The 19,672-nt window shown below is 43.0% G+C and overlaps 1 protein-coding gene and 1 pseudogene across 14 annotated transcripts in view; one reads left to right on the top strand and one right to left on the bottom strand.

The window, feature by feature from the left end:
- MSI2 (musashi RNA binding protein 2) overlaps positions 1–19,672 on the top strand; it is a 388,856-nt gene that overhangs the window by 90,182 nt on the left and 279,002 nt on the right. For all 14 annotated transcript variants that reach the window (XM_034752631.1, XM_034752630.1, XM_034752638.1 and 11 more), the window contains one exon: positions 18,188–18,280. In XM_034752631.1, the coding sequence (XP_034608522.1) occupies positions 18,188–18,280 (93 nt within the window). The remainder of the gene's footprint in view (positions 1–18,187; positions 18,281–19,672) is intronic.
- LOC117867432 lies at positions 10,238–15,334 on the bottom strand (annotated as a pseudogene).

The raw sequence follows: 19,672 nt of genomic DNA, 5'->3' as shown, positions 1-19,672 counted from the left end.
TAAGGAGGACAGGATGGTTACTAGAGTGACAGCCCCTGTCTTAGGGCTATTGTTTCAGGCTGTCTGCAGACTCAGGCAGGCATCACTGTACCAGTTTACACTTGTTTAAAATATTTAAGGTTATCCCTGCAACCATAAGGGCAAGAAACCTTTCTTTTAAAAAAAAAAAAAAAAAAAAAAAAGGGTGGGTGTGTGGGTGTGGCTTCAACCTCCCCAGAAATATGGACACAACCTCATGGTTAAGAACCCCATGTCTATTGATATGAAAAGCCTGGAATTCTTGAATCCTGGCTCTGTCATTTCATCTGTAGCTGTGGGCTGCAGGTCAGGTCACTTAACATTTCTACTTCAGTGCAGGGAATGTGTATTAGGGCTTGTCTTCACAGGGAAGTTAGTGCGAAATAGCAAAGGTGGGAATTTAAAGCACAATAGCTCTTCCACACTAGCTCCTGGTGGAGATCCTTATTCCACACTGAGTGCCCACAGGGGGAGCTAATGTAGAATAGTTACTTTGCATGAGCTATTTCAAGCTTTTCCCCAAGACAAGCCCTTAGTGAATCTTTTCATGAAGCACCTTGAATGTGGTGCCGTAGAGACCCTGTTTGTTTGTTTGTTTTTAAAATAAATATCTACGGAAAATGATAAAGTGTGCTCATTTGAAGAAAGAGCATCTTTGTTTTTCTAGGAGAGTTTTGAATGATAGTATTTGAGCTCTGATAATGGCAGCTTTTCCTGCAATGGGTTATCTGGGCCATCATGATTATTGTACAAGCAACTTTCATCCCACAGGATCACCAAACTCATACATTGCAAGAATTATCCACATGGAGAGATATTGGCTGTTACGCAGCCACCCGTGGAGTGAATATATTGTCTGGTTAACAACACAGCTCAGTGTGTCTTAGCGTGTCCGCAGGAGGGGCTTAGGTAGGCAGAATTTAATTGCCAGAGTTGGAATTCGCTCAGGGTTAATATCCCTTCACTCATGTAAAATGCTTGTCTGTGTAACCCCAAACAGGAGGAGGAAAAAAACTGGGGGTGTTGGGCCCTGCTAATGGGCAAAAGAGCTAATAACTCAATTGGGCTTAATTTTCATTTTCTTTAATATGTTAAGAAGGCAAGCGTCTTGCTTAGTGACAGTCTCGTTTAAAAACTAGGCACTGAGTCACACTACGTATATTATGCAATCCAAATGCAAACATACACACAGGTTGTTTTTTTTAATGCTGTTACCAAATACTATGCTTTACAATGCTAACAACTTTAAAATCAATTCTTCCTGGAGATAACTGATTTATTAGACTCCTATCCTTCTGAAGGCAAAGCTAATTGCAATTAGGAGACAAAGCAACATGTAGCAGATATCATTCCGAGCAATAAATCTTTCAACATTGGGCGCTACCCATTAATATACTTTGAAAACAGACTTGTGCAGGCCAATTGACGTGTGCCTTCAACCTGGGTGTGTGTGAGAGGGTGTGTATACATGCATATGCACAGTGTACAGGCAGTGCATGCATTGAATATGTGGTATGATACATCTGGAAATACGGTACATTTATCATCTCCTTAGTTTGTGTATGCATGCATATCTGTTGTATATGAGTGGTGCATGTGCATTCAGTATGTTGTGTGTATAATATAATATCTATTAATGCAATGTATAGCTTGAGTTCTTTAGTTTGTGTGATAGCGTGTATGCATATCTATTGTATATGGGTGATACCTGCGTTCAGTGTGTGTGTGTGTGATATTATATCTATCAGGCTATGCATATCTGGTGCTCCTTAATTTAGGCAAACTTGACAGTGCGGGAACCCAGGTAGGGTGACCTAATAACAAGTGTGAAAAATTGGGACACTTTTTTGTTGTTGTTGTTGTTGTTTTTGTTTTTTTTTCTTCCTTTGGGGGCAGCGGGTATAGTTGCCTGTATAAGACAGAGCCCCTAATATTGGGATAATATCAGAAAGTCTGGTCACCCTACGCTAAGGTGAGGATTCCCAGCATCTGTGTCTCACAGTAGGAACATAAAAGCAGTGAAGCATTTGCATTCTTCCTCTTAATGAATAAAAAGTGCGTTAATTAACTCCATGAGCCCCTGATGATCATGACCAATGAGAGAGTTTAATTCTGCCAGAGGTCATGTGACTCGAAGTTTTCATGTGGCATCAAGATATTTAGTTTTAACTAGAAATATATATTTCATGGGTCATTCAAACTTGGTTTTCTATAATATTTTTTTGGGGTGTGATTTTCCCCCCCCCCACTCCCCTGTCCCCTTTTCTGGAGACAGAACTGCTGTTTTTTCTCTGCTTTCCCCTCCTTTTGTCCTGTTCTCTTCCTGCCTTCTTTCTTTTCCACCTGTTCAGATTTACATTTGCCTTTCCCTCGCTCCCTTCCTGCCTCCCTCTTCAGAACACTGGACTGGGACTCAGGAGACCTTGGTTTGATTCCCAGCTCTGCCACTGGTCTGCTTGGTGACCTTGGGCAAGACACTTCCCCTGTCTGTGCCTCTGTGTTTCCTCACATGTGAAATGTGGATAATGATACTGCCCTCTTTTGTAAAGCACTTTGAGATCAGCTGATAAGTGCAATACAAGAGCTAGGTATTATTTTACTGAACTATTTAGTTTTCAGTTATAAGAAGACTGCTTGGTGTTTCTCAGTGGAGACAACTACAGTATGTTATAGGACAGTAAGTGTGAGGGATGGGGAGAGTGGCTTCATTGCCAACTACACACTTCTCAGGCCTCTTTTTATACTAAAGTCTCTAATGGCTTAGTGCGCTGACAGTATGCATTGCTTTAACTTCGTTTATTAACAATGATCATACCTCTCCCTTCCCATGTGTCTTTACCTCGCTCCCTTCCTGCCTCCCTCTTCAGTGCCCGTGATTTGCAGGCAGATGAACTTTCAAGCCAGCAGCGTAGGACTGTGCATCTTAACCTGTTTCCCAGATATTGACTTGATGGCATAAAACTGAGAAACGAGTCCTCAAAGTTTTGGTCGGTAGTTACCGCTGTTCCCTGACTGCCTCTCTGTTTCAATAAACAATTGATTCAAAACCATGGTTTCCAGTACTGGGGAAAATATTTCATGCTGGGTTTGTAAAAATGATCTAAATGGAACCGACGTCCTGGCTATAAAACACCTGTAACATTACACATTTAGTTATGTTACTGGAGACATGAGTTTCTTTAGATTAGTAGTATTTTATTTGACACTTTCTTCCCCACTCTGAACGCAAAGCTTTCTGTATATGAGGATTTATAGAAATATATTACTAGCACAAAAAAGTCATGTACAGTAAGACATTGATATCAAGGAGAAATAATATATTGTTTTGGAGTCTTTGGCTGATTTCTCTCTCTTGGTATAATCATCTTAGCTCAGAACAATATATATAAAAATAAACCTCTTTAATAATAATAATTAATGAATAATATCAACAATAATATCTTGCAGTTTTTCAGTACCTTCCAATCAGGCTCTTGGCGGTTTAGAGATCTTATTGAATGAACCTTCACAACATGCCTGGGTAGACTATACATATCCGCCTGCCCCAATACCTTTTATAGGCATGGAAACGTAGGCACAAAGGGCTTGATTCTGAAAGGTGTTATCAGTGGCGGATTAGTCACTGGGCCAAGGGGCCCTGGCCAATTGGGGGACCTCAGAAAATGGGTGCCCCGACCCCGCTCGGCGCGCCTGCCAGGAAATGGGGCAAGTCCCCACGCCCCGACCCTGCTCCCCTTTAGGAGTGCCAAGCAGGTGGGGGAAGCCCCCACCCTCTGACCCCAATCCCCGGCTGAAGTGCTGGGAGGGGGTCGGGGGGACTGCAGGCGGAAGGGGTAGGGAGGGGGTCGGGGGGACTGCAGGCGGAAGGGGTAGGGAGGGGCCCCACAAAACTATATTCCATCTCTGGGTGCTGTGCAGTCTGGCCCTGATCCAGCAGTGGAGCTTTCTCGCACACTTGGAGTTAAATTTGTGCTTAAACGCTGAGCATTGTGGCCCCAGTCAAGCCTATAGACTTGCCCCCATGGTCACCAAGTGAATAGAGAGCACAGCTGGGAGGTAGAAGCCAAGAGTTTTGAGTTCCTATCTTGTGTTTTAGTCGCCATCTTTATCGGTTAGACTAAGGCTACTGCCTGGGTTAAGGCTGGCTGAAGGTTAAGGAAAGTCTTTCACTACTCTGTGTAAACTGGGGGCATCTTCTCCTGATTCACATGCTTGTCTCCTTCTTGAAGCCATCATGGCTGCTTGACCAGCAGGCAGAAGGAGAATTCGTTCGGCTTTTAGAGTCACAACTGTACTGTTCCTTGAGTGGCCGGCGGGATCTCTGATGGGGGAGGACACTTCTTTCCCCATGGTGGGGGAGGGTTGGAGTGATGTGATGATTCTTGCAACACACCTAATCCCTCTTGGAAAATGAAAAGATGAAAGAAAAAAGTGTTATTTCCCTGTACGGGGATGCAGAGAAGTCTGTTTCAAAAGCCATGGCAAGGAAAAGCCAGGCATTGCTCAAGAGCTCAGTGGTCTCGCATCAGATGAGAAGATCATCCTTTTGAAAGTGGAGTGTTGCATAGATATCAGCTTTGCTCAGCAGATTAAGGAAAACTTGCTCATCAGTAACTGATTGCCATGTGCATCTATATTATGTAGATGAAATTAATCAAGGCTAAGGGTTAAAGTTTCCATTTGTTCTTTTTGAGAAATCATCTGGAGTAGTTTGGGAGGGAGGTAAATTGCTTTAAACATTCCCCTCCCCTCCCCCAAAGCTTTCTTTTCTTGTCAGAATACTGCCTAGAATCTTAACACAGTGTTGACACTGATTGGACAGGGTTATTATGAAACAGTAGTTGACACAAGCTATTCGATTACTAAGTAGTGGTCTACTTAAAATATGTCATCCTGCACTGTACGAGCCACAAACTTTTTTGCAGGGGTTTGTGTGTGTGCAGCTGGGGGAAAATATGAACCCTTGAAAAACAGGAGAAGGATATATTTGTTTCCAGTTGTATCTGACTCTGTGTTCTGATTTCTTTTCCCACTGGCCTCTGACCGATCTGCCTCCAAATATTTTTTTCTTTCTATTTATCTTGTTTGCAGGTGTGTGCTTGGAAAAGCGCTGGGTTGACAGGGCTGTAAAAGCCCGTCAAACTACACCTCTACCTCAATAGAACGCTGTCCTCGGGAGCCAAAAAATCTTACCGCGTTATAGGTGAAACCGCGTTATATCGAACTTGCTTTGATCCACCAGAGTGCGCAGTCCGTTCCCCCCCCTGGGGGGGGGGAACGAACAGCCCCTCCGAGGGCGCTGCTTTACCCCGTTATATCAGATCACGTTATATCGAGGTAGCGGTGTATTAAACAGGTGCCATATGGGGTAGTGGTGCTAACCCTAATCTGATAGGACTACCCTCCTCTACTGTAGATGCAGTCACATTTTTTTCCTGCCATCTTTCAGCTGCCAGTCAGTGCTATTTGTGATGTGGACACCTGCTGACTAGGAATGGGATTGAGACCTCCCATATATTTTTGACAAGAACAGCCATTAGCTGTTAACGATGTTTGGTCAGACATGCCCTAGTGGTGAAAGTCCCCAGTCTATTGTTACCTAGTCCCTGAGCCATTAGATCTTTTCTTCCCAAGTGAGCAAAGCGCGAGCGCTTCTGCTTGGCTCTGCAGTGCCCGGGAACTGCTGTTCTGTAGGCAGAAAGCTGCAGCTGTATGCAAATATGTCAACGATGGAAGATGCGTATTCAGTTTTGCCTAGCGTCTTTGCTCTGAGATTACGGATTTTAATTGGGACAGTTAGAACTTTAATCACACAAACACGGGGAACAATTCTTGGTTGAGATTTTTGAATCAACAGAAGCCGGAAAAAGATCAGGTCATTCAAGTGCCTCAGTATAGATTCCAGAATCTAACTTTAGGCACGCAGGTTGGAAAATCTTGGCCTTTGTGGTTATCATCCAAGAGGTCGCTCCACACTGGGAGCAGATCCTGTATAAGTTGTCATAGCTCCACTGCTTTCAAATGGGGCTGTGATAGTTGATCGCAGCTGAGGATCTGTCCCACTGTGTGTGTGAGCAGAAATTGCTTTTCGCAGTCCCATCCGACTTGCGTACCGAGCCTTTCTCTTCGCTAGCCCTTCTCTACTTGCTAAAGCTCGGACAGATAATAGCTGTGCTCCCTTGCAGTATGTTTTGGAAAGCTCCACGGCTCAAGTTTCTCAGCTTGACATATTTTCTCCAGCTGTAGCTGAAAGGGCCCTTCCGATGCAGATAACTTGTAGATCCTTGCTTCCAAGTCGCCTGTGAACATGTCCTCTATAAACACAGTCTCTCATAAACATACATCTTACTGTAGGACAAAATTTCTGTGGTCATAGTTTCTTGGCAGATCTCATTTCATTGCAGGAGTACAGTATAATTTAATCACCAACATCAGTAAATCTTGGTAATGGCTAGTCAATGATGCATTCCCACTAAATATTCTTACAGTGTCTTTGATTGTGAGGTCTCTGGGGCAGAGAGCCTTATCTGTGTTCTTTGTTCAAGGTGACATTTAAAAAAAAAAAAAAAAGCCTCGTTGACAGAGGAGCACAAGTCGTATTATTTTCCAGTGGGACTTGGGCCCCTAAATCTCTTTGACACTTTTGAAAATCCTACCCATAGTGCCAAGTTCAATTGGACCTCCAAACGCCTGTTTGTGGTCCTGAGGTGCTACTGCAATAGAAATAAAAATAAATTGAGATAATTTAAATGATAGACAAGGAAAGTGAGGTAATATCTTTTATTGGACCAACTTCTTTTGGTGAGAGAGAGAAGCTTTTGAGCTTACAGAGAACTCTTCTTCTGGTCACTATGTAAGCTGGAAAGTTTGTCTTTCTCACCAACAGAAGTTGGTCCAATAAAAGATGTTCCCTCACCCACCTTGTCTCTCTTAACATCTTGGGACCAATCTGGCTACAACAACACTGGCTACATCATTTAAATGTTGTCGAACAGTAGCCAGACCTGCACGTGAGCTAAGTTTTCTGCACTCTGTGGAGAATTTAGTTTTATTTAGACCATATAGTGAAAAGAAGCTAAAGTAACCAGGTAAACTTAAAATAGATTTTCTCTCTGCCTCCCCCCCCCCCATCTCCTCAATGCTTCAGTAATTCAGGAAACTGTTTACTAGAATATGGCAATAGAAAACAGCTGAGAGGGAGGTGGTATATACCTTATTCCGGTAGTGTTGGGTGAATGGCTCTCTAGAGGACAAGTTCTTACTGGTGAATTTCATTGTAGTCTTTAATATTCATTGAATTGAATTGACCAGATTTTTTTCTCCCCCAAAAGATCTTGACACCCACATTTGGGGGCAGTTTTTCAAGAGAATGGTTCTCCCATTTAGGCACCTAAACAAAGTTCTCAATATCCAGCAGCTCCTACTGAGAACAGCGTTGTCACTGACTGACAGCTTTTTGGGATGACGTTAGCAGAGAGGCGAAGGATGTTTGGGTATGGAGGATGAGCGGCCCTTGTTCTGAGAGCTGGTCCCTCTCAAAAAGGGTTACAGTTTGACTCTGGGAGCCATGGGGAAGTCTTGGGTACTAATGCAACTATAGCTTCTGCTGTACCTGTGACGGAATAAAGAACTTGAGGTTTTTTTCACTAGTAGCCACAGAGACTCTGCAGCAGGAACCAAGTTGACAATTTTATTTGAAATACCTAAAGGAGAACAGAATCCAGCTCCCTTGTTGCTCAGTGGAGCTACACTGATCTACTGTCACAAGAATCTGGCCCAGCATGTTTACATGGCCTAAAAGAGCCACTTGATACATCAATTTCACAGTGCTACGTTTTTGTGACTGGATACTAATCGGACAGGGTAAAATTCACTCCTGTGCGGAGGGCAAGTACAAGCCATGTGCACCATTTAAGTCCCACCTAAAACCTATTTTGAGTGCTTCAGTACATCATAAGTGGCACGTAGGCCATGTGCTGACTCTCAGCATAGGAATGAATTTGACCCATTGTGCATAAACTCCAGTGTCTGTTTTATAGCAAATAAAACACAGCTGTAGCTCTCACCATGAAAAACCATCATTTGCCAACCACCTAGTGATAATGGGGATATGATGCTTTTCTCCTCTATTCGAAGAACAGTAAATAATTGGCAGCTCTTGGTAAATGTTGACTCTTTCATAGAAGCTGTTGCATTCGTTTAAAAAAAAAAAAAAAAAGCCTTTTGGAACTTGTTCGTGGAGTCCCAGACTCAGCAAACGTTGGAGAATTCTTGCCTTTGGTTTGGTATTCTGCTGAAGAGTTCTGATAATTTAGTTACAAGATCACTTTCCCCATTAGGTGAGTTATTGTTGTTTTTAATCATAGGTTATATGGTAGCCAGAATGTACAGCACAATGGAGTATGAAATATATTTCAGCGCATATACTAAAGATAATTTTTCCAATTATAAACCGATTTAGAAGGCAATAGACACCAAGAGTGATGAAATGTCAAACTGCAGATTAGGTGAGCAAGCTATAATGCTTTTGCTTATATATATATATATATATATACACACACACACACACACACACACACACACGTAGAGAGAAAGATATCCTGAGAAACATTTTAGCTTTATATCTAATTAATTTCCTCTCAATTTAAATTACTTTCCCCAATTTGTGATGCAGATAAAAGTTTTACACCTTAGTCCTCCAGTCAAGCTCTGTCAAATTGAAATGCCTGGGAAGTGAAGGCTGAATGAATGTCTCATGTACACACCGTTAGCTGAGATTATAAACAACTAACTCCAGAGGCACCCGCCTTATAGTAGCTCCATCTAGGTTGCATTTCCCTAGTTTGTTCATGAGAAGGTCATGCGCGACAGTATCAAAAGCTTTACTTAAGTCAAGATATACCACATCTATCGCTTCTCCCCTATCCACAAAGCTTGTTACCCTGTCAAAGAAAGATATCAGGTTGGTTTGACACAATTCGTTTTTGACAAATCCATGCTGACTGTTACTTATTATCTTCTAGATGTTTGCAAATTGATTGCTTAATTATTTGCTCCATTATCTTTCTGGGTAAATAAGTTAGACTGACTGGTCTGTAATTCCCTGGGTTGTCCTTATTTCCCTTTTTATAGATGGGCACTATATTTGCCCTTTTTCCAGTCTTCTGGAATCTCTCCTGTCTTCCATGGCTTTTAAAAGATAATCTCTGACCCTGCTGCCATATGCTTCTATATAGGTGATTTTTACTCCTAAGAGAACCACATCTGTTGGGCGACCCCAACTTCAACACACTTTTTACTTCATAGAGGGATGTTTTTTTTTAAATGTAATGGCACACTCAAAATTACTTCATCATCACTGAGGGGGAAATGTAAAGTTTACCTGTGTGAAGTTTTAATAGTCCATGCTTCCCAAAACAAGAAGGGTTCAACAAGAAAAGCCGTATGAAAATAACACTAGGAAAACCATCTTTTTAAAACCTTGACCTTAAATTGTTCTGATAGGTAACCTCCAAGTTAAAAAAGAATTTGACCTTTTCTTATCTGAAAATGTGAATAGATACTTTGAGAATCAGAAATGCTTTGACTGTTGCAAAGTCCCTAATTACTTTAAATGCCATTTATTTGTTAAAAAAAGAACTGGATCAAGTTATCAAATAATTCTAGTGGAAAAACAACAAACCTAGGATTAACACTAATAAATTACAAATATTCATGGAAATTAAGGGGGGTGGGGAGGGCTGGCTCTTCCAAACTGGAAACTCTGTAAGCTTGCACCATTACTATGCGAATGGCGACACTTCACTTCTATCCCACATCATGTATGGTTGATATGACACATGATTGAATAGGACAGGCGTTTCATCTTTCAGATTGACTCTTTAGCCTATTGTTTAAGCCAGGAATTACCCAATATGGCTAAAAACAATCTGATTATAATCCAACCTCTGCAAAATTAGCATGAAGTCAGAAAACTCTAAAGCCACGTTTCACTACCACAGGACTATTACAGGACTCGCTCAATTTGAGCCTGCAGAGGCAAATACATTTTTCAAAACGTGGGCCCATAAAGGGATTACAACCTTAAACGACTCTCCTCAGTAACAGTCTCATGTGCTTCGATTAACTGCAGCAACAACATAGTATAGGAACAGAACAATTTTGCAGGTACTTAAAATTAACAGACTTCATAACCAAAGTTGCATCCCTCTCTCTGTTATCATTTCCTGCGATAGCCACAGAGATACACCTTCAGTGTGCAAACAGCCGTAAGCATTTTATTTCCAAACTGTACATAATCCTCCAGAATACGGTGGATGAGAAATTTAGAACAAAGACCTGGATTCAGAAAGAGTGGATGCTGAATACTACCATTTGTAAACATGAATTTGCAATGCATTCACACAGTGTTCTTACCCAGACCATCATTCCTCTACCGTTTAAAAAATAATAATAATAATTGGTTAAAAAAGTTATTTCCCCGGCAAAATTTTGTTTAGATGAAAAATTTAATTCAAATATTGAAATTAGAGATATTTTGACATTTTAAATAAGAAATTTAAGCTCTATTCTTAAAGATTTTCTTTGCTCTTCATTGTCTCTACATTGAAATGACTTCTGAGCAACAATGGCAATTATTTTCTTCCCCAAATCGTCCTGGTTTTATATGAGAAAAAAATTACATAAAATTTAAAAACCAACAAATACCAAAACCAAACACACTCATCCATCCTCTTCTCTGCTGCCTACAACCACTGAGCTGTCAAGTCATCTTCCCACCACCAGCCCTTTATGTTTCTTCTGATGTACTCTTAGATTTTGACTGTAATACTTCCAGTATTGGAATATTTCTGTGAACTGTGTTACAAAACTGCATTGTAAAAGATTGTGTTCAATGTCCTTCCTGTGAGTAGGATGGCGAGGGTAGCTGGCTTCCATGTCGCACTTGGAATAAGGTGATAATTTTGGGGTTCTTGGTCAACGCTTTTGGTTTCAGCACTCTGGATAATCTCTGCTACTTGGATTTATTTTATCCCAGTGAAGACTAGCCTCAGAACTCATCTGTCTGGCTAATGAGAGAGCGTTTACTGGTTAAAGCCTGAGTCCTAGGCTTTGTCTGTAATTGGGATTAGTCCCAATTCACCCATCCAATGGCTGGAAGCCAGCGAAGCTGAAAATTACACTGGTTAAACCTTCATATGCTTGAAATTGGGGTAGGCTCCCCCATTGCAAATCACAACTATCCTTGTCTGCCCCAGCTACATAAATTGCTGGCCACCAATCCCACGTCTAGACACGGTTTGAGAATCAGGACTCTTGGGTTACATTCCCACTCTGTTTACTTGCTGTCTGACCTCAGGAAGTCCCTTATCTCACTGTGGTTGTGAGTTTTCATTACTTTGTGTCTGCAAAGCACTTTGAGGTCATTATCTGAAAAATGCTGCCCTTCAAACCATTATGTCTGTTACAACCACATGCTATCAGTCTTTCACATTCGTCAAGTAATTCATAGTCCTAGGCAGAGCAGGTAGAAAGGTGAAATAATAAACCATGCACAGTTTGGAGGTGTGGTTATAGCTTTTCTCTTCTTTTTTCCCCCCTTTTCTTTTCTTTTTTCTGTAGGACAAAAGAAAAAAAATTCCTTGGGGGGCCCCCTTTCGGAGGGGTGGGGGAGAATTAAAAAAGCGTAGACATAAGATGGTTGAAATCCACAGACCTCCAGCCCCATATTTGCTGCTGGGAGGGATGGGGGAGGGAAGGGAAGGTGTAGCCCAGTCCTCCCCCCTCCAACAGAAATGGTCATCATCCTTGTCCCCCTTAAACTGCAGGTGGGTGAAGTCCTCTAACACAATGTCATTGTCCTGCCCATAGTTGGTTTCATACTTAATGAGATTGGCGTCGATGGGTACATCCATCTCTGGGACAGCTGACTGGGGCCATGACAAAGTGAATTGCTCTGGGGGCTTGGGGTGCATTAGCATGAAGGGAAGCGCCACAGGCACATCCTCATCCTGACACAGGACCAGCTTTACCTTCACATGGTACAAGACTAGGAACCCTGGTACCTCCTTATTGGCCCCTTCCTTGACTATGGTGCTGGAGGCCAGGTTAGTGTGTTTGAGGTTCCCATCCAGTGCCAAGCCCCACTTCTCATGGTTGTTAGCAGGGATGTTGGGCTGTAGATCTTGCAGAAGATGGAGCTGGGATACACCTGCTCATCATGTCCAGTCTTGTCCACAGGACATTTTCTACTGGGTGGTGCTCAAGGCACAGATGTCTGTGTGGTGCCAAACCTGAGATCTTGATTTTCTTGATGCTCTTGCTTGAGTTGTTGGTATCCTGGACGTTCACACTGACTGGCTCCCTGGGGTGGCTTGTGGCATGGGTAGAGGGAAGACAAAGAAATCTCGTATTTAAGCATGTCAGGGTTGGAAGAATTGCTAAGGCAACAAATTACTTGTATTCATTCGCTGAGGGGAGCATGTATCACAAACCAATTGAACTGTCTTTTCAGGAAAACATAGATTGCAAAAGCAGACTTAATTTTGTGCTTCTTTTCTACCAAAGAGCTGCTTTCTGAAACCACTTCCCACCTTGCAACACATGTCTGGGCATTAAAATGTTGTGCATTTGCTTGTCATTACAAATACTTGCCTTGAATGAATCTATTGAAACAGTGATTTATTTTATTTTATTTTATTTACCCTTCTGTCTTGCTTCCAAAAGAAGTAGCTTTTTCTTTCTTTCTTGGTCGAATCTAAAGAATGATGATGATTTCAAATATTACTTAGAATAATTGCCTTCCTCCCTCTTATGTCTGACACCAGAGCGTTGGCTCAATCTTAAATCAAATGCAACAGGCAAGAGGGCTCTTCACAGCCTGGCAAAATCCTTTCGTTGCAAGTCGGCTTCAGCCAATTCTTATTTGTACATGACAATTTTCTACAAGAAAATATATGCTTGGACATCAGTTGTTGAATCCCAGATTGCAGAGAGGAAAGGAATAATTGAATTCTGATTCCCCCTCTCCTCCCCCCCCACATACTCTCTCTCTCTCTCTCTCTCCCCCTCCCCCTCCCCCTCCAATAAATAAATAAAATGAAAGTCTCTAAATCATGGTTGTGGTGACAGTTTGGGGAAATATCTATAGTAGGTTTTGATAGCATTGGAAATTGGAGTGATGTTTACTTTTTTCTATACTCCGGGTTTTTTGTTCAGAGTCTGAGCTTGGTAGAGGTGGAAGGCTGTCTTTAGTCGTCCAATGGATCCAACTGGGCAGATTCTGGTTTTGGAAGCACCACTGATTCCAATGGGATCTGATTTGCAGGACAGAGCCTTGTGTTTGTCACAGTGTTTGAGTGTCGTCACGACCAAGCATAACTTTAATACTACTTGTATACGCGCCTAACGTGGTTGGAATCTGTGTCAGAAGCCTTGTTGCTCAGACAGTAGTTGCAGCTCCAAGGTTACGGCTGTGTCAATTATAATTGGACATGGTTTTGAAGTGGGCAAGGCAGTATCAAAGCAAAGGTACTGTGTGGAGACAGCATTTCTCCCCTGCTACACTTTAAGCATAGAGAGATTATCTACTTTACTAGAGGACTGTTGGCTAAAATCCAACCTGGTTTCTCTTTTAGGCCTGGTTAACTTTGAAAGCACACACCCGAGTGTGTGGCTTTTTTGTTGGGAGCAGGGAACAAGTAAATGGAATCTAATTATCCCACGCTTTTATAATGTGGAAGGCTCTGAGGGTTTGTCTGCCTATGAAAATTAATCTGGAATAAGGTAAAGAACATGTTAAATCCAGATTAAGCTAATTCAGAGGGCAGCACTCTTAATCTGGAGTAAGTGTCCATTTATGGAGTTAATCAACAATAACTATTCCAGAGTCCCTGTATAGACAAGCTGTTAGTAAATTCTGTAGCCATTTACACCAATCGGTTAGAGTAGTGTACCAATATCTGTAATTTAAGGCAGTCCTTGATAGAATGGCTCAGTAACTGAGGTTCTGGTCTTGACTGTGCATGCCTGGAGTTTACAACACTATTTATTTTATTTTTAAAGCGAGAGTCTTCTGGTCCTTCCTTGGGTGCACACACAAGCCAGTAGCTTTTTTATTTTTTTCTTGGCCATTTTTGGGAATGTTTGTCTTTATGCTGGAGGGATCATGATTAAGGCTCCCAGAGTGCTGTCTAGAAAACTGTTAATTTGTAGGCATCTGACTTTTCAGCTATTTAAGGCTTCCTGGTTGGTTTGAAGCAGGATTGATTGTGCTTTTCTTTGTGTATATCCTTAGGACCTTAAGAGTTTGTAATACCAGCTCAAACCTAGTTTGGGATCCTGCTTTAGCCCAAGGCTAGTACTTGATACCTCAAATGAAGAGAGAGTTCCCGTGTGTTTTTGCTGTAAGGAATGGAAGGATTCCTTTCTGACTCCTTGTAGATTTACAGCAAGGAACATGGGATTCAATTTTGCTTGCCTTAGGCCTTGCCTGTATTGGAGACTTGACCCAGTTTCAGTCAGTCGTGGCTAGTCACCAGTGTAGTAGCACCAATACAAAGCCTTAGCATAGACCGGAAGGCGGCACGCAAGCTGATTTTCAGTGGCACTGCCCGGGTCCTGGCCACCGGTCCGGGGGGCTCTGCATTTTAATTTAATTTTTAAATGAAGCTTCTTAAACATTTTAAAAACCTTATTTGCTTTACATACAACAATAGTTTAGTTCTATATTATAGACTTCTAGAAAGAGACCTTCTAAAAAGGTTAAAATTATTACTGGCACGGGAAACCTTAAATCAGAGTGAATAAATGAAGACTCGGCACAGCACTTCTGAAAGGTTGCAGACCCCTGGCATAGACAGTCAAAGACAGGCTATTTTCACCAATGGCGATTATTCTTGCTTGAAACTAGACTAACCTCCACCAACGCAAATAATGGCTGTGCCAGTCTATATTAGGGGATTTGCACTGTTGTAGCTATCCTCTTGGCTGGCGAGTCAGGCCAAATCCTCCGTGTAGACAAGACACTAATTTGCATAATTTTAAACTTTGCCAATTGTCATAAAATATATCTGGCCCTTAAAAAAAAAAAAAAAAAAAAAAAAAAATCCAGCCCCTGCATTTCAGTTGAATAGTTGCAGAAATGAATTACCCAGGCTGACTATCCATGCTGCTATTTCCTTTTATTGGTTCTATATTTACCAGCCATTAATTTAACAGACTCCTTGTTCTCAGGTTATGGGGCAAAGTAAAAAGGAGTGAGTGATGCATTTTTCACTATACCCTTTGTAAGCTGGAATGCCTCTGCCAAGCCCATTCTGTGTCTGATGGAACACATAAAATCAGGTTTTTATACGTGGCATTTCTGTGTACCCATTTTAGCTGTACTTTCAGTTAGTAAACAGCCATAAACTTTCAAAATATATGTTGGGTCTGATACTGTCTGCTAGTTCTTTTCACCAGCATTAAGGATCTTTTTCTGTATGGTCTGTCTTACTCTTCATTCCCAAAATAGCTAGGCCATACAGAAGAAAGTGGCATTAAAGTGCAGAAGGTAGCAGCTTGCTTACTGAGCCAGTCATCTCTCTGGGATCATATGACATTAGTGCTCCTGATGTGCATTGGCTGCCTGTTGATGGAGTTTAAAGTTTTGATTCTGCCCTATAAAGCCCTAAATGGCCTTGGAGTGACTTATGTGACTGTCCACCTCTTTCCCCATGCCATACTGCCATAGCTGCTGTTAACAGGGGCTAGGGTGACCAGATGTCCTGATAAAATCAGGACTGTCCCGATATTTAAGCCTTTGTCCTTCATCCCCAATCAATGTACGATCGGGACGTCATTTGTCCCGATATTCAGGTAAGGAGGCAAGTGGGAGGGAGGCGCCGACTCCGTGGGTGCTCCAGGGTTGGAGCACCCATGCGGAAAAATTGCAGCCAAGCTCCCACCACCTCGTGTCTCCCCCTCCCCACCTCCCAGCGCTTCCCGCTGCCTAACAGCTGTTTGGTGGTGCTTAGCACTTTCCAGGCGGGAAGGGGAGGAGTGGGGACGCGGCAGAGAAGAGGCAGGGCAGGGGCGGGGACTTGGGGGAAGCGGGTGGAATGGTGGCGGAGCAAGGGCGGTGCAGGGGCGGGAAGAGGCGGAGGGTGGGCGAGCACTCACCTGGCAGAGGGCAAATTGGCACTGTAGGGGTGAGTGGCAGGTGGGGGGTGAAGAGGCGAGCGGCGGGCGGGGAGGTGAGGAGGCGAGTGGTGGGTGGGGGACTGAGGAGGGACGTAGCAAGCCAGCAGGGGGTCGGGGGATGAGGAGGGGCACGGTGGTGGGGGGCTAGTGGGGTGGGGCCAGGACCTGGGGCAGAGTGGGGGCAGAACCTGGGAGGAACGGGGGTGGACTGTGGGCAGGGCTGACGGAACCCCAATGTGATGAATCTCAGGTGTTACAAAAGGGGAGCTGCTGGCAGGGCATTCTCTGTGAGGGCTCCAGGACTCTGGAACTTGCTCTCCACCTCTGATTGGAAATAGTCCAAATTTGATGACCTTCTGGGCATGCTGAAAAAGACACGTTCTCCACCCGAAGTTCTCCACCTCTTTCTTTCTGAGGCCCCCCCAACATGCTATAAAAACTCCACGGCCCGCCTGTGCCACAGTAACTGATTTTCTGCAAATAAAAGCCATGGTCGGTGTTGGGGGTAGCAAGCAGAGCCGTTGCCTGGGGCCTCATGCCATGGGGGCTCCCACGAAGCTACATTGCTCAGGCTTTGGCTTCAGCCCCAGGTGGCAGGGCTCAGGGCCCCGGGCTTCAACCCCATGTGGTGGGGCTTCAGCTTTCTATCCTGGGCACCAGTGAGGCTAATGCTTGTCTGGCTTGGCAGCCCCCCAGGGGGCCCCGGCCCCTGGTTGAGAACCACTGTTCTACAGAGCTTTTGGAGAGGGCAGAGGGCATGCTTCCTAGACTATGAAGAGGCAAAAAGAAATTTCTGTAGGTGGCTGCCTGAGCTCCTGCTGAATTGATTATTTTAATGCTGCTGGGATTTAAATGGCATTGTTAATGCATGTTAGGGTGGCTAGGTGTCTTTTTAGTTATTCTAAAATCTAAATAAAGTGGGCAATTTCCTTTTAATCTGATCCATGGACAATAATAACACAGTTTTAATGGTGAGTAGAGTTGGCAGGTGTCCGGAAAGCCCGGTTGAAAAGGGACCACTGTCCCTGGCTGCTAAAAGTCCAGTCGGTGGCGCAGCAGCAGGTCTAAGGCAGGCTCCCTGCGTGCCCTGGCCCCACACGGTTCCCGGAAGCTTCTGGCATGTACGGCTCCTAGGCGTAGGGGCGGCCCCTGAGGCGCCGCATGCTGCAGCTGCCTCTGCTCCGAACGCTGGCTCCGCAGCTCCCGCTGGCCCCTCCGCCTAGGAGCTGGACATGCCGGCTGCTTCTGGGAGCTGCCTGCCCTCACCCCCTGCCCCAGCCCCGTGAAAGTGAGTGAGCGTGGGGGAGAGTGAGCGACGGAGGGATGGGGGATGGACTGAGTGGGGGGCAGGACCTCGGAGAAAGGGTGGGGCCAGGGTGTTTGGTTCTGTTGCGTTTAGAAAATTGGCAACCCTAGGGGTGAGGGTAATTAACCATTGGAACAACTGGCCAAGGGCTGTAAAGGCTTCTCCATCCCTGGCAATTTTTAAATCCAGATATGCTCTAGTTCAAACAGGAATTAATTCAGGGGAAATCCTATGGCTTGTGTTATAACAGGAGGTCAGACTCACTAGAGAATCACAGTGGTCCCTTCTGGCCTTGGCATCTATGAATCCCTTATGTGCAATATAATCACTGATCACCTGCTTGTATCTTTTTGAAGCTACAGCTAGTAGGCACAGGAAATCTGATCCTATAATGTAACTTTCTTCAGTTATGTTTGCATTGAGAACCACAATAAAAACATTTATTAAAAAAAAAATATCTCAGGGGACTAGGACAGTATTATCGAATGCCTATACCCAGCCTCCCCTCAAACAAAACAAAACAAGAAATACCAAATATAATTGAATAGATTCTGAATTGCTTTCGTGAAGAAATAGTCTCATTAACTTGGTTAGGGATGGCATTTGAAAAATATTTATTTTTTCACATGATGTTTTGAATAATCTGGTTAAATTGTGTGCTTGTTTTGTAATTTCTTACAGATGGTCACAAGAACAAAGAAAATATTTGTAGGTGGATTATCTGCTAATACAGTAGTGGAAGATGTAAAGCAATACTTCGAACAGTTTGGCAAGGTGAGTGCCAGCACAAGTCAACACTGCATAGTTTGAATTCCTTCTCTTTTTTAAGTATATTTTGAAAAACTGCAGCAAGAGTCACAATCAAATGTGAAGCTAACTTTTGCCTTTAGGTACATTTATTGAAATCAGACTAGTATTTCCTTTTGTATTTATAATGCATATATTTTAAAAAAAAAAGTTTTACTGTTGACAGCTTTGTTTCTTTAATAAAAGTTAGTAACTAAATCATTACAAGTTGCATGTGTGTATCTCAGGGAAGAATGTGGTTCTTGGATAAGTGATAATATAATATTTCATACATCATAAAATCAGCTTTCCATTTAACAGAAATTTCGGTGGTAAAAGGTGTGTGTGTGTGTGTGTGTGTGTGTGTGTGTGTGAGAGAGAGAGAGATCCAGAGAGTTCATGTGGAATCATTAAATTATGACAATAGCTGATAACAGAGCTTTAGGAATAACAGAAGTCCTGTGTGTAACACCAGAATGCCTATTTGATTTTCTTTTAAAAAAGTTCCCTGAGCCAGGTCCTTTTTGGATGTTGCAGAAACATCCTGTAAAGTGACAGGACCACTGAAGACCTGAAACTACCAGAATGTTAGAAGGGCATATTTTCAAGAAAGGAACAAATTTAGGCTCAATCTTGCAACTGGATCTTTGCAGACAGGCCTGTATGCTAGTATGGTGTCCCACTGACTTAAACTGGGCTCTATACGAAAGGGCTTCTGAGTCCACAAGGATTCTGTTTCAGGATTGGGGCTGTGTGGGGAAACCAGAGAAAGCTGTTGTAGAGCAGTTGGATCCCTGAGACTTTCTGAATAGGTCTTTTCGAGTCCAAAGTGGCGATGACTCCAACCACTCAAAAAGCAGCTTGCTGAGTTTGCAGTGCCGTCTTTGTCTCTAAAGGACCCCTGTCAATTTAATAATCACACCTCTGTCTGAAATTATTTTTACCTGCAACTGTTACAGTAACATTTAAGATTATGAAAACTCTGATCAGAGAGAATATTTTTCTCTCTTTCCCCTGTTTTGTTTGCTTTGCTTTGCTTTGCACATAGTCATTTTTGCTTCTGGTACAATAGTCATTTTGTTCCCCTTTTTGACTGCATGGATCAATCACACAGCAATGCAGGAGGAGGCAGGTTAAATTTAAATTAGGGCAACGTGATTGTAAAACCACAAAAGATGTTAGCAGGATTCAGGGGCAGGTGCAATACTTGGAAAGACTTTTAACTTTTTTTTCTTAATTGATTAGGTTTCAAGTTGATTGTCCTCTTAAGAAGTGGCCTACAAAAGAAGGCAAGACCCTTCCCAAAATGCATTGTTTTGCAGGAGGCTCCCAAGTCAGAAGTAATGTGACGAGGTTATGCAATGGCAAGTTTATGCAGTG

Source organism: Trachemys scripta, chromosome 18 (genome assembly GCF_013100865.1).
Source record: "Trachemys scripta elegans isolate TJP31775 chromosome 18, CAS_Tse_1.0, whole genome shotgun sequence".
Lineage (NCBI taxonomy): Eukaryota > Metazoa > Chordata > Testudines > Emydidae > Trachemys > Trachemys scripta.
The sequence above is the reverse complement of the archived record's forward strand: the minus strand, read 5'-3'. Positions and strand labels throughout refer to the sequence as shown.